The sequence below is a fragment of the Scylla paramamosain genome, chromosome 9 (genome assembly GCF_035594125.1).
Source record: "Scylla paramamosain isolate STU-SP2022 chromosome 9, ASM3559412v1, whole genome shotgun sequence".
NCBI classification, from domain to species: Eukaryota; Metazoa; Arthropoda; class Malacostraca; order Decapoda; family Portunidae; genus Scylla; species Scylla paramamosain.
Window position 1 is genome coordinate 433,538 of NC_087159.1, and position 15,911 is coordinate 449,448.

Below are 15,911 nucleotides of genomic sequence, written 5' to 3' on the forward strand. Positions count from 1 at the left end.
TGCCTTTATGACAGGCACTATCACCTTTGTTATACGCTCAGCACACAGAGACGGGTCTATGACACGGAACCAGTAGTCATTCCAAGGAAAATCAGTATAATACCTCCTCAGGTCCTCCCAGTTAGCAAAGGCAAAACGCCAGAGGCACCTCCGCTCTGGGGGAGCCTGAGGATGTAATGGAGCGATAGGACAAGATACAGATATGAAAGTGAGATCAGAGAAACCCAACAGAAAAGACTGGGTGACAGCATAAGCAGAATGATTAGAGGTTAGGAAAAGGTCAAGAATGTTGGATGTATCTCCAAGACGGTCAGGAATACGAGTAGGATGTTGTACCAGTTGCTCTAAGTCGTAGAGAATTGCAAAGTTAAAGGGAAATTCACAAGAATGGTCAATGAAGGGAGAGGAAAGTCAAAGCTGGTGGTGAGCATTGAGGTCTCCAAGAATGTAGATCTCCGTAAAAGGGAAGATAGTCCGAATGTGCTCCACCTTGGAAGTTAAGTAGTCAAAGAATTTTTCATAGTCAGAGGAGTTAGGTGAGAGGTATACAGCACTGATGAATTTAGTTTGAGTGACTCTGTAGTCGCAGCCAGATGGTGGAAAACTCGAAAGATTCAGTAGATTGAATTATCTATAAAAAAAAAAAAAAGCTGCAATGATGTAATTAATACTAATAATCGTGATATTCTCTTGGACGGTGATTGCAAAAACGATATTATATACAGCCCGGAAATATCTCGCGTAATTTCTATACCATGAGCGTGACGAATGTTTCGTACTTCGCAGTTATCAACGCCGGTGACGTCCAAGTAATCATAGGTGATTTCACTTCGTCAAAATACAACTACGTATATCCACTAAAGATTTAAACTGCTTTCTCAGTCAGAAAGTAAAAGGGAAAAAGGAAAGGTCCAAGAAGCCAGTAGATCCATACGTGACAGTTCCCGTATCAACTCCATAAATTCATTTTATTCAGAGGATGATGCATTCCTAAAAAAGAGTTGTCTGATATATATGTATATGAACAATGATAAATCCAGATATTTTCTTACAGATGTTGTTGGATAATGGATGACCGTCTATCATTATATATCTTGTATGTATTATGTATGTTCTCTCTCTCTCTCTCTCTCTCTCTCTCTCTCTCTCTCTCTCTCTCTCTCTCTCTCTCTCTCTCTCTCTCTCTCTCTCTCTCTCTCTCTCTCTCTCTCTCTCTCTCTCTCTTAAGCACTTTTTCTTTCGTGTTCTTTATAACTATGACTTTTCCTCTATTTCCTAATACATTTAAGCTGAAAAGATGTTCCGTTGGTGAGGATTTGCCAGTGGTGGTGGTGATGATGAAGACAGCGCTATGTAATGAAAGCTTGTGGAGGAAATTAAGACAATAGTGTTTGAAAAGTGGAAGAAAAGAGAGAAACAGCGGAAGAGTATAAAAAACTGAAAAACAGGCGAAAAGGATCTATATAGAGGGAGTGCCGATGCAAAGGTTATACGTACTTTCTACCAACTGAACTGTGGCGGTGGTGGTGGCTGCGCGGCGCTCTTCAGACCTCACCTGTTTGTTTATACTTGGCCTGCACGCTGCTGTTCCCGCCACCTAGTTCATGTCATGTGCTGCTCCTGAACCATGAACGCTGCAGGTAAGTTAAAAATGCATACATATAGCTGAGGGAAGCAATGGTGATGGTGGTGCGTCTGTATATGTGTGTGATGGAGGCGAGGACTGTGTGGTGCTGTGTTTAAACCCGAGTGGCGGGTGAGTAGTAGTTTGCATCATACCGGGTAATGTTTTGTTTTGGTAGAAAATGCTTCACTGGAGTACTAGTATAGCTGCTGTCTGTTAGGAGCAATTGTTAGATGTTTTCCTGGTGTTGTGTAAGGTGTGTGGAAAGATTAGTAGTAGTTACCGGTATAGTAATGGTCGGAGCCCAGTTTGAATCGGCAACAGTCGTAAGAATATCAAGCAGAGCGTAACCTTCACACAGAATAATCAGTTTCGCTCATCCGTGTGTATTATTCGTGTTTTTGTGTCCATAGTTTTGAAAGACAATGCCCATGGTGAGGTGGACAGGTCTGGTTCATGCCTGGCTGGGTTGCCCCATCAGGGCCAGCCGTCATGACAACACAGCACGATAATGATACACCTATAAAGTATTATGAATGCCCAAAGTAGAACATAAGTAGGGGATTAGCTATTGCCTACTAATTTTGAAAGTGACTATTTATCTGTGTATTTAATTATATATATATATATATATATATATATATATATATATATATATATATATATATATATATATATATATATATATATATATATATAATTTATTTTTTAATTAATTAATTAATTTATTTATTTTTTCAAATTGTGGTGTATGCAGTAAAGAGATCAGCCGTGAAATTAATGAACTGAATTAACCAAACCCTACCCCATGGATGAAAATTATAATGTTATTTCAATATTATCCCATAAATCAGGGATACTCAACTTCTTTTAGTGAAGGTCCAAGAACACAATTTTCTATATGTCAAAGGTCCGAATGATGATTTATAAAATAGGGATATAAATCTGATACACATAAGAATGCAAAACATTTTATTTCAAATTACAAGTACACAACTTTAAACTTCAAAGTTATTCATAATTCCAACTTCAGAAAAAATCAATTCTACAATAATGATAATAGTACTATTACTATGTTTGCAAAGAAATCCTTTCTAATTGCCAAAGAGAAATCCAAAGAAAATATCTTTTAAACTCATTATAATGCCGGTACTGCACTAACTGAAAACGTAAAGTTTATGAACATTACTCAGGTACATTTGTCACGGAATGATTGAATTTTGCAAATGCTCATTAATGTGAAAAGTTACATTTCTTGTTCTTTGCAATGTCCTTGAACTTTGAAACAAAGGATGTGACAGCCAATCTCAGACATTGGTGAAGGTGTTCATTGGTCATTCTAGACCGGTATTTGGTTTTCACTAAATTCATTGTAGAAAAAGCAGATTCACAACTGTAAGTAGATCCAAACATTGTCAGAACATGCACTGCAACTTTATGCAGACTAGGAAAAGAATCGTGTGATACCTTCTGTGTCCAGAATGTGACAGGATCATACTGAGCACTCTCCTCTTTTAGGATCATATTTTCATGTAGATCAATTAGTTCCATTTGAACTGATGCAGCATTTACCCATTTGAATGCCTGTTTTGTTTCGTGTGAAAACAAGGTTACATTTGAAGGGGTTCTGAATAAAAAGCAACAGCAGACTTCCTAGTGAAAAATCACCAAAACGATCTTTGAAGTTGCCAATCAGCTTATCAATAAATTCAGTATAATTATGACCTTTCTTTCCCTTGGTATGCTCCAAAAGTCTGGGAAAGTGATGAAGTTCTCCCTGCAAGTCATTTTTGAAAAGTTCCAGCTTCTTCTGGAAAGCTTGAACAGATGAAATAAGATCACACACTGTGTTGTTTTTTCCTTGTAGTTTGACATTGAGAGCATTGAGATGAAAAGTGATGTCTGTTAAGAATGCTGTCTTTTCCATCTCCTTTTCATCTTCCAAAAAGTCTAAAAACTTGTTTGCTTTGGCGGCACTTTGTTGGCTTCTAAGGAATTCTTGTACTTCTTTTCTGATACTCCAAAATCTTCCCAAAACCTTGCCCTTGCTAAGCCACCGTACATTGTTGTGCAGGAGAAGAAGTCTCAAGAAGTTGGCTAACTTCATAATCTTTTCCATGATCCATAGTCCCCTCCAAAACTAGCACAGAGGATGGACTGGTGAATTATGCAGTGGTATGATATTAAGTCAGGATGATCCTCTTTTAGCTGTCTAACTAGTCCCCTTTCTCTTCCAATCATTGATGGAGCGCCATCTGTAGTGCTTGAAACTACGGACTTCAGATGTTAGTATCATTTTCATAGCCTCATAGATATCTTCTCCACGTGTTTGGGCTTCCAGGCTTGCCACACCAAGCAGATCCTCACAGAATCCCTTCTGTGCAATATCATAAAATCTGACAAAGACAAGAAGTTGGGCACTGTCAGTTGCATCTGTTGACTCATCTATAGCCAGAGAAATGCATGATGCATTTTGCATTGTATTATCAAGTTGTGACGTCAAATCTTCAGCTAATATTGCAGTCCTTCTCATTGCTGTGGAATCTGACAGTAGGATTTGCTTAATTTTATCTTTAATGTCATCGTTTTGTTTACCTCAAACAGTGTTTCAGTAACCTCCAACATACATTCTTTGACCGTCTCTGTATCAGAAAATGTTTTTTTGTGTCTTCCTAAAATTCATGCTACTTTCAGTGAACATTCAACTGCTCTTTCTTGGAGAGTCATGGAATTAGTAAGAACATTAGTAGACCTCTCGTACTGTAATTTGAGCTGATTTACTTTTCTTGTGCGTGTCTCAGTGTTCTGGGGATAATTCTTTTCAAAGTTACTGTGTTTCGTTTCATAGTGGCATTTCACATTGCCACTTTTCACAACAGCAATAGATTCACTGCATATCAAGCAGACTGGTTTTGAACTTTTTGCAGGGAGAATGAAGGCATAGTTATCTGTCCATTCGTCTTTAAAGGAACGATTTTCACTGTCAACTTTTCTTTTCTTGGAGCAAGCCATTTTCCTCTCACAAACACACATAACTACCGTTTGCTCGGGCTGCTCGAACTTCTCTTTACCAAGCAAATCCTCCTGAAAATGGAAACAAATAGGAGATGTTAACAACACCTGTGTTTCCGCGTCTTTTCTCATGCCACAATCATCACCACTGTAGCACGCAAACCCCCATGATGATATCATACCATTTTAGCAGTTAATTTTATCAAATTACTTTGAATACTGATGAGCTTACATACATAACACCGTTCTGCAAATATACGTTCAATACTATGTTCAAACTCACCGTGTTTGAATGAAGTGCACACTGCACAGGATGCTGCTTACAGCCAGCGTCGTCTGCCGTAAACAAACAGGTATTGGACCTCTAGTACGATTTTCTATTATCTGTTGAGTCATAGAAAACGGTGTGAATATCGATGTTTCAGTTATAACTGAAGTTTTAGAAATTGTCGTGAACTACTTCATTAAGTTGCAATGCTTAATAGTTGCAAAACAAGTGTCCTATTTTCGTCGTGGATGTGTTTCCCAAAACCAAGAGAGAGAGAGAGTGTGTGTGTGTGTGTGTGTGTGTGTGTGTGTGTGTGTGTGTGTGTGTGTGTGTGTGTGTGTGTGTGTGTGTGTGTGTGTGTGTGTGTGTACCAGGGTCCGCACAACAGCTATCAGCGGTCCGGATTTGGACCGCTGTCCGCCAGTTTAGTACCACTGCCATAAATAGTTCAAAATGGGGACACTAGAGCACAGCCAACTATATAAAATATCACTCTTTCACCAGTGTCTCTATTTTGGATGAAACTATTTTATCTGGTAGTTTTCTGCCTTTTTTAATTAATTTGCTTTTTTTTTTCCTGCAAATCATTAGCTTTTATTTTTTACACCCCCTGACCCGCATCTCTTCAGAAACTAATGATTTGCAATAAAAACAAATGGCAGATTATTACAAAATAGACTGAAATCTAGCAGAGAAAAATAGTCATTCTCACAAATAAGTAACACAGTGGTAACACTCTCTCGCAGTGTTCCCCTCGAGAGGACCGGCTTCTGCTCGCCCATAGCTGCCAACCAGCTGTCACTTTCTACCAAACCTAATCAACCTAACCAGAGGAAGAGGTGGTAGATACTGCTGAAATTATAATAATTCCCAGTGAGGTCTCAAGCACTGGACTGGTTTCATAATAGATCAGGTTTCATAATGGATCATAATGGATCAGCTGAACGTTTCCCTGTGTCTCATGACACAAAGGGGGCAGTCACAGCCTACCCTCTAAAGGCAGCTCTCTTCCTTCACACAACTTTATTTGCACCTAATACTCTTGTAAGGCTAATCTCTTCATCTTGCAGGGCATCACCAAGACAATATCATACTTAGGAGCACTTCCTTGAACTCATAGTTTACAATCATTGTAGCATTTCTTGGGCTACCGATAATATTAATGCTTATATAGTATCAAACTTGAAATTGGTTAATGTGTTTGTATCCATGACAGTAGCCCCTTTCATCTTCACAGCCGGCAAAGGAATGTGGGCCTCCATGGTGTCACTGGCCCAGGCGGTGCAGCGAGCAGTGGTGGAGACCAGTGGCGGCACACCAGAGGCTCTGGAGGCCAGCCATGACTTGGAGCTGGTCCTGCAGAGGCACCGCAACACCTTCATCTCCCTCCTGCGCAACCCTCCCAAGAGTGCCAATGAAAGGTGTTTTTTTTTTGTACAGTGGCTGGGATAGTGCTTGAGATTTTTAGATTTACTCTATATATAATATATTTCTCAAGGCTTCACTGTAAGGAGTTGTACTTTTCAGCATATGAAATCTAGGTATTTCCCTTTTTCAGGGATTTGTATCCCATACCATGATGATTAGATTATGGCAAGATCTGGGGGCAGAAATTATAAGTACAACTCAAAACTTAAGAGGAATTACCCAATAACATTAGTTAAATGTGTTTATAGATACGGTAAACCCTCTCTTATTCAGATCAACAGGGGAGATACCTGGGTTGGATTAGCCAAAGTCCAAATTATGCATCTCTAGCTTCTGAGTCTTGACTGCCAGGATGCAGGAGGCAGGGCTGGTGTGCTATTGTGTCCAAGCAGTCAAGATGCAACATATTCATAGAGATCTTTCCTTTTCTTTTCCTCTGTATCACTTTTTGTGTAAAATCTGAATAGACCATCATATTCAGGAGTAGTTTTTACACATAATTCTTTTCATTTTATACTTGTCTTCATAATTGCTGTAAATATCAGTTATCTGTGAAAAGGAGCATAAATCAAAATTTTACTCTCTGACTTGTACTTACGGTTCAATTCTCAGCTTTTACTGCATTCAGTTTTGAAAATTGCAGTTGTGGAATGACAGCTTAATCTGATGGTAATTATGTAGACCAAGTTTTTTCATCTTGTGAGTTAATTGGTGAAATATATACAGGGTGTAACACAAATTTCTGTGGATATTGCCAGAGGTGAAAGTAAAGGTTATTTGTAGTGGAAAATGTTCCATGTATATATGCATTTTGATGTGTTGTTTAGCTGTAGCATGAAATTCAAGTGTAACCTGACAAGAGATACAACAGCCAGGCCAGTTGGGTATCCATGGTGCGAATTTGAAATTGTCGATAATTCAGTCATGATTTCTGCAAGTTTTGGAGCTTTACATTATCTCATGACAAGATGAGTGACTACAGTGGACCATTGCTGATTACCAATAAACATTACACAATGATAGTATGGATGTAAGAAATTACAAATAAAAGAATAGGCTGCATGCACTGCCTGGGAAGGGAGTGGGAAGGCATGAGGCTAGCAGCAAATCAGCTGATTGTTAGTCACATCAGATTGTATTGCATAATGTGAAGTGTGTGGAAAGGGTGTTTTTCTGCCATGGTTACCTGCTTGGCCCAGCCACTCCACTGTGTCTGTTGTCAGGACACAGTTGAATTTCATACCACTGCTAAACAACACCTCAAAATGCATATGTGCATAGAACATTTTCAACTTAGAATAACCTGTACTTTTACCTCTAGCAATATCCACAGAAACTTGTGTTACACCCTGTATATATATTTTTTTTCTGAAAGAGGTGGAGGGATGGTGGTGAAAATATATTTCACTGGAGCCTCTCTAAAGCAGATTAAGGAAAGCATTTTTCATCCACATGTTCTTTTCTTCCCCAATATTAGCTATAGTAATTTTTGTCATTTAATTTAGTTTCCATTATTCCCATAATGTCAGGCTTATTTTATCTTAAGAAATCATTTTCCTTTTCTTATGCTGATAATATCCTGTTGATATTATTATATACCAGCTTTAGCCCCCTTTAACTCTTCCCCCTGTTTCCTATGCAGCATTTCTTTAGTTTAATGTCTGTTACTTTCCAATAGAATTGCTTTTTCTCTTCTTCAGTTCATCTTTTTTTTTTTTTTTTTTTTTTTTTTTTTTTTTTTTTTTTTTCTCCACCTCATTCAACATATCATTCATTTTCCTTCTTTCTTCCTCAGGTCTTTTCCAATCAATATATGTGTGTGTGATATATATATATATATATATATATATATATATATATATATATATATATATATATATATATATATATACAGAGAAGGTGGCAGTAGACACCTGCCGAAACGATAATTACTCCCAGTGATGTCTAAAGCACTGTTCAGGGGGTGCTGTGAACTTATCATTAAACCCAGCTGTGACCTCACTGAACGTTTCCTTTTGTGTCTCACAACACAAGGGGGCAGTCACAGCCTGCCCTCTAAAGACAACTCTCTTCCTCCACACAAAACTACAAGCACCTAATAACACACACACACCCTTCACTCAAAAATTTTAAAATCATCATGCCTGCTTCTGTATTTCCACCTTCCTATGACTTGAATTCCTTCAAGAGGGAGGTTTCAAGACACTTATTCATCAATTTTTGACCACTGCTTTGACCCTTTTGTGGGACTGGCATTTCAGTGGGCATTTTTTTTTTATTGGATTTTTGTTGCCCTTGGCCAGTGTCCTTCCTACATAAAAAAAAAAAAAAAAATATATATATATATATATATATATATATATATATATATATATATATATATATATATATATATATATATATATATATATATATATATATATGTGTTATTTTTTTTTTTTTTTTTTTTTTTTTTATTATTATTATTATTATTATTATTATTATTATTATTATTATTATTATTATTATTATTATTTCAGGTGCACATTGCTACATGCCAAGTCAGAACCAGTCACACTCCCAGGCCACTCTGCACCAGTCAAGCTGTCAGAATCCTTTGTCAATGAAGCCATCATCATAGCTGATATGTTCAACATGAGTGAGATGTCAGCCATGTCACTGCTTCGGTCTGCAGAGGAAGAGTCTACACTCTACCCAGGTGTTGCCAGAGGACTGATTGCTGTTCTCTTCTATTATGACAGCAGAGTCCACCTGGCCAACTCCCTTAAGACCTTGATCCAGGCTCGTCAAGGCATCTCCTGGGTGTTGTTGCCTGATAACGAGGAACTCTCACAAAGCATCTCAAGATATTTGGAGCCTGTTTTGACCATTAATTTAGTTGATAGAATTCTTGAGCTCATCACAGCAATGGACATCACTAAGGAAATAGAACTTCTTCAACAGAACTGTGCACTAGGAGATGCTAAACATAGAAAACTGGTATTGGATAAATTTCAAGCAGTGCGCAGCTTGCTTGCCGATGCACTGTTTTGCTGGGCTGCACAAACCCCCCTCAAGAGAGATGAGTGTCGACGGCTTCTGGCTCACTTATCTAAGGTCAAGCTCACTGAAACCAGTGATGGCTCCTTAGACCCAGTGAACCTGGCTCTTCTCATGGCTCTCCTGTACAGTTTGGAGGCAGGTCACTTGCTGGCATTAGAGGATATGACTGAAGCTCTTTCTCAGTTTCCCATTACAAATGATAAAAAGTTTGTGCAAGAAATTCATAGAGATATCAAGTCTGAACAAGCCTGGGAAACACCAGGACTGAAAGCCATTGTGCAGTTGGCTTGGACTGTGAGTCTTGCTAATTTAAGACATGCTGTGCCCACACACTTCACTGACGTAGATGCCATTTTAGAGGAGGATGATGATATCATTTTGAATGAGGCACTGAAAGGCAAAGTATTTTCATTTATTCAAAACTCAATACTTTCAAAGAAGAATACTCCACTAGATACATTTTACTGCCAACGCCTCCATGGAATACTGTCAGACTTTATTGTCAATGCACCTGAGCGAGTCAAGGCAATGAAAAACAGAGCTGATGAAAATTCAAGGCTAATCACAGCAAATCTAAGAGAGAGTTTGGAACCTCCCACTAATCTGGACCAGCCATTTGAGGAGCTCTTGACATGTTTGGCTGCTCTGTACCAGGATGGCCAGTGTGGTGAGCTGGTGGAAGACTATTGGTGTCCTAGTGAGATCCTGCCCACGACCTCACAGCCATATCGGGGGCAAGGGTCTCGTCAGATGGCCCTGTTCAAGTTTGTCAGACTTCCTGGAGATTTCTTGCCTCCCTCGCTGTTTGTGCCTTACGTGAATTTGCTTACGAGCCTTGCAACAACACCTCGATCTGCCCAGTATGTGTACAACTTTCTTCTGATCAACAGCCAGCCTCTCTCTCAGGGGAGCAATTTAGCATGGGACCACTTCATGACTGCCTTGAATCAATACTACAGCAATCTGAGAACAGAGGAGCCAGGAGCCATGGACACCATGTACCGGGTGCGTGGAGCTCCACGAGGCATCACTCCCCAAGAGGTGCAGGGACTCCTGGCAGTGCTGCAGTTGCTCACCAGGGTGGCTGAACAAGATGAACTGTCCAGAGTGGCCCTTTGTGACAATGCTGCTTGGGCCACGCTCCATGTTAGTGTTGGCCTGTTAATGTGTGCAGTGCCCTTGGTTCTAAAAGTTGAGTTGATAAATGCTCTTGCTGCATTCAGCTGCACTCCCACACTGGCTCAGCGTGTCTGGGAATTAATTGAAGGAGCCAAACTGATCCCACTGCATGAGGGTGTTGCAGGGTATCAGCCTCGGGGATTGCTTGTTGACATTGAAGAAGTGGAGTCCAGCAGAGAAGAATTCCCCTTGACACGGGCAGTTCTCAAGCTGTTGAGCTGTCTTGTGCAAGCAGGAATCCCACCCATGCTTGGTGCAGCAACACGGCAGCCTGGTTTTCGTCCATATTTAGACATGATAAGAGACCAGATATTTTTGCGGCACAGTTCTCGTACCTACCGCGATGCCAGTGAACGTTGGGCTGTAGCACAGGGCTGTCTAGAACTTCTGCATCAGCTGCTGACAGAACATCTGCACCCCATCCCCAGTGCTCTGGACCAGAGAGCTGGCCAGCCTCCAGGATACACCATTCTTTTAGAGATGGTCCAGGAATCACAGCTGCAGAGACAAGTATTATCTGTTTTACATGATGGAGTGCAGCTGTTGGAACTCTACAAAGAAATACCTGGACAAAAGGATCTTCATGCCAGCCTATTACTGGTGCTGCAGCTGTTACTTTCTGCTCAAGAACAACAACATTTAGTACTTGGACCATCAACCAAACCTGAGGTGGTGCTGTGTGTGGAACGCTTGCTTATGGGAAGTAATGTGCAGTCAGGAGTCAGTGATCATCTTTTGAATGTGGTGCGTCTAATGAGCCATCACCAGGAATTACCCAAACATGCTGCGCTAGCATGCCACCTCTTAGCCAACTCTGCTGCAAGTCCCAGCTCTCAGTCACATCTCCTGTCTTTGATCACTGCTAATACATCAACAGCAACCACTGTCAGACACAGCTTTGTAGAAGTGATAGACCATGCAGCTCTGAACTTTCCAGAACATTTAGACGCTGCAGATGCAGCATTAAAGCTTCTTCTTAAATTTCTTAAGCTGCCAATGCCAAATGTTGCTCACTTCCTACTAGGCTACATAGCAGATGATATGACCACCTTGAGGTCAGACTTGTTAGATGCCGGTGCTCGTGGTTATCCTCGTACAGCTCTTCATGCTGTCTTGGCAGCTCTGCCTTCTTGTCCACCAAGTCTGTCTGAAGTTGCTTATAAACTTATCTATGAACTCTGTAGTGACAGTACAACATCAGCTGCCACCCTCAGATACCTGCGATCTTCTCGAGACCTTCTCTACCGAACAGTTGCCAATATGGGACCACCTCACAATGATTCAAAACTTCGTCTCCTGTCACAAGGCTGGATTCTGCGTTGTGTGGCTTTGGAGCTGAGATACCATGCAACACACCAGCAGCGGTCTCAGCTAGCAAGGCTTATTCACTTGCTGGTTGCTGGAGCAGAATTATCCCAACAAGAGCCTCTGGATGTCTCTCAGGGTTGGGTTGGGGGCATCAGTGGTGGACGTGGTCCTCTGCTAACATTACTGGATGCAGTTGATCTCAGTATAGATTCCCCACCTCCCTTGCAATGTGAGTATGTACCACGAGCATCAGAACTTATCAACAGTTGTGAAACCTCCTCCCCTGAAGGCCCTGTAGTTGACCTGAAAATGCTCCATCAAAAGTTAAGAGCACTCATACAGGAAGGAAGTTCTGGAGCCTCGCTAAGCCAGCATGATCCACTGCAAGAAGAACTAGAAGCTGTGATGAATCATGCTTTATGTCTAAACCAAACAAGGGTTCTTCTGTTTGCTCATAGACACTTTTTGGAGGGTTGGAGACAAGTTGTTGAAGTGGTTGTAGCTGTAACCCCTCCTGATCTAATAGAGACAGCAACCCACCACACTTTCCTCCATACACTTACCCACGATCTAACCCGTCGCTTGTTGGATGATAGTGCTCTCCCTTCCCTCACAACTCAGTTGGTGTCAACATTACTTATGTTGGTGACAACTCTGAGAACTCTTCACGCCAGGCCAACGCATCACCACCCACAGTATGTGTCTATGCTGGACAGTGGGAACTCTTCAGCTCAATCAGAATTTCCATCATCACTACAATTAGTGTTGCGTGGACTTGTGGAATGTGTTACAAGATTCAAGCAGTGCAATCAAGGAGTTCGGGCATCTACATATGCTGCTTTACTCAACTACTTGCAGATTCGAGCAGATCCTCTGGATAAACTTGGAGAAACTTCAGACACCTTCCAGTCTCTCTTACTAGTTCCAAGTGAAACTCAGGAGGAACAATTTCACAGAGAAAATTATGATGTTGTGCGAGAAGAACTGCCACATCTGGTAGACATCCTAGCAATAGAAGCAGGAGTGGGTCATCATGTTTGTCAGGTACTGGCTTTGACGTGTCTGAGCAGTCTTGCTGCCTTGGAACAGCGAGCCACACGACTTACCAACGATTCCTTGTTATTGTCTCACCTGACTGATTATGGACACTTGCATCGGCTGCTAGATGCCCTGAGTTCTGATGACCAGAAGCTGCTGACTCTTCTTACTGCAGATGATGTTGACATGCGACCACTGTATGTATATGAAGCTCGGATGTCCCTCCTGGCTCGCCTGGCTCTCTCTCCAACTGGTGCTCAGCAGTTGCTTCAGTCAGGGCTGACCACCCGGCTGTCAGAGATGGAGGCTTTAAGCTACCGTCCAATTCGATACATGCAGTCCACAGGTGGTGAAGATTTTCTACCAAGCATTGTCCAGCGATATCAGACTGTGTTGATGGCAGCCTTGAGAGTGTATTTAGCTGTCCTCACCTCTTTGGGAAGTGACAACTATTCAGCCACTGCTCACTTGTTACGGTTCCTTGCTGCACACAGTGAATCACTTGCTTCAGGACTCATAGTGCCAAATGTTCCCTCTGTGCAGGCCTTGGAGGAAGTAGCTTTGTTGTCAGCTGCTGTTGCTGGTGCTGCAACTCCTGGACACCTTGCTACCAGAGATCCATCAATGTTAGAATCAGGAGCACAGGGAACAAGACTTCAGAAGCTGCTTTTGGCATTGTTGCCACATGTCCTTCCACAGAGCTGCTTGGCAAATGCATTAGAATCTTTGCCTGAAAATGAAGAGGGTGTTAATGTGAGGGAAATGGCACGTACTGCCATTCTAACTACACTAGCTTCAGTATTAAATTATGCTACGTCTCAGCTTATTCATGGCAAGGCTTCTGCCCAAGATGTCACACTAATGTTTAGAGCATCCATGGATAATGGGACACCAACAGGAGTGGTAGGAAGGCCTCTCTCATTGGCAGTTTTAGTAGAATGTGCCAGTCAAGTGAGCCAACATTTCTTTGTAGCCAGAAATGCATGTGAGACTGCCACTGCACACTTACAAGCACTGGAGGGTAACCAGCCAGTTGAGCACCTGCGGCAGTATGTGAGCAGCATCTTTGCTGATGCTGCCTCTCCAGCAGCAGTTCGGAGGTTAGCAGAAGAGCACCTCAGTCAGGTTGTGGCGATGCACCGGCAGCAGGAGCAACTGGCAGTGCATGCAGCTGAATCTGCTGCTTTCCTCCTGTGGAAACACTTGGAATATTTCATTTGTCATGCACCCATAGTCCCAGGTTCAGCACAGGAGGACCCCACTGGCCATAAGGTGGGTGTTGCTCGCACACTTACCCAAACAGAAGTTGAAAACCTACGCAAGCAAGCTTCTTCAGCACTACAAGAGGTGCTGCCTCGCCTACAAAAGGTACATGAAGAATATTCTGCACAAAAAGGACATGTTGCCTTCCTGGCTGCAGCAGTGACCAGAATCAGAAGAATATTAGTTTCATAGTTTATAGTGAATAGAATATGGATGCACTTTACATAAAAATTAAATCATTAGGTACAGCGGTGATTGATAAACCATCAGTAAACGCCTTGTGAATTATCAACAAATATTTGTGCTTTATTTTAATCTTTGTGTCAAGTAAATTATTGTATCTTTCTTGAAAGACATTAATGTCTCCAGTTTAATGTAATGCTTGGATATTTGTTTGTGCATATCTTAGATTGTGTACTTCAAGGTGTTTAAGAGTTAAGGAATATGATTCAGCTCTTCAGTTGATGTGAATGTAATGTATCACTGCCATCTGTCATTAAGTGTTGGACTTTCTAGTGTAGTGTGTGGAAAGTGGATTATAAAATGAGGAAACTGTTTGTGTTGGTCTTGATCTATGTCTGTCTGATGTTCATTTATTACTTTTAAAGTATATCTTCCTCATTTTGCTTATATATATATATATATATATATATATATATATATATATATATATATATATATATATATATATATATATATATATATATATATATAAAATGTGTGTATGTTATTTTCTTTTTCTATATATGAATTAAGACCATGTGAAAAACTTGTATTTTATATTTTTATTGATGAAAATAATGAGATTACAATCATAAAGCAAAAAAAAAATTGTAATGACTTCAAAGCAATTTTACAGAGGAATTGTGCACTAATGATAAGCATGGGGTGTTGTCAGAGTCACTGGAGAGCCAGACATTGGTGGTCTCCTGTGGTGCTTTCTCATTATAAAGTTGTATTCATGCTTTATTCTACCAGTCTATGACAGTTGGTACTTTCTTCACTGCAGCTTGCAGTGCCCCTCCTTGATCATACCCTGGCCATGCCCCAATGTTTGTGTTTCTTTCTTCAGTTACTTTAGGTGTTTTTGCTTCAGTACTATAATTGTATTAATCAGAAGTACAACCATTGTGAGCAGTACTATTAACAACTTTGATGCCTTGTTCCTGTTGCACTCCCTGTCAGGGATCTCTGACCATTGCCAGCAGTATGAAACATAATATGTACAAATTAAACTGTTAAATTAATGGGTTTTTTTTTATACAGAAACTAAATATAGTTACTAGTTAGGATTAAATACTCATATTTTAGAATTTTTTTTAATATTTTGTCATTGATTCACACATTAGGTAATACTACTTGGTCACAGTTAATGTATGCAATTGTACTGCTGGAAGGATATAGGTATGTTAAGGTCAGAACAGAGGAAATAACTAAGAATGTAAGGCATGCAAAATCTTCCCAACATGAGACTAAGGCTTTTAAATTTACTTTCAGGATCTGAAAGGTATTTGAAAGGCACAAGAGATACAATGAAGAAACTTGTTTTCAACTGGGGTGATAGCCAATTGAAACACTTGGTAATCAGGTTGTTAGTACCGAGTCAAGAAGGAGCTATTAAAAGTGCCTAAATTCAAAGATAGGGATAGGTGGATATAAATTTATATGTTGTATACAGAGACTGCCATGTATAGGCCTACTGGCTCCTTGCAGCTTCTATTATCTTGTGTCTTATTGACGTGTCAGATG

General features: G+C 40.5%; 1 protein-coding gene across 1 annotated transcript; it reads left to right on the top strand.

Annotated features, from left to right (window-relative positions):
- Positions 1 to 1,485: 1,485 nt before the first annotated feature.
- On the top strand, positions 1,486 to 15,409 carry LOC135103334 (nuclear pore complex protein Nup205-like). Its single transcript, XM_064009363.1, has 3 exons — positions 1,486 to 1,640; positions 6,142 to 6,325; positions 8,852 to 15,409. The coding sequence occupies exons 1-3, from the start codon at positions 1,628 to 1,630 to the stop codon at positions 14,352 to 14,354; spliced, it is 5,700 nt and encodes a 1,899-aa protein (XP_063865433.1). The 5' UTR covers positions 1,486 to 1,627; the 3' UTR covers positions 14,355 to 15,409.
- The last annotated feature ends 502 nt before the right edge of the window (positions 15,410 to 15,911 follow it).

Excerpts from the sequence above, each read along its gene's own strand:
- LOC135103334 (XM_064009363.1), top strand. Across the intron at positions 6,326-8,851 it reads CCCAAGAGTGCCAATGAAAG|GTGCACATTGCTACATGCCA; the intron begins GTGTTTTTTTTT and ends TTATTATTTCAG.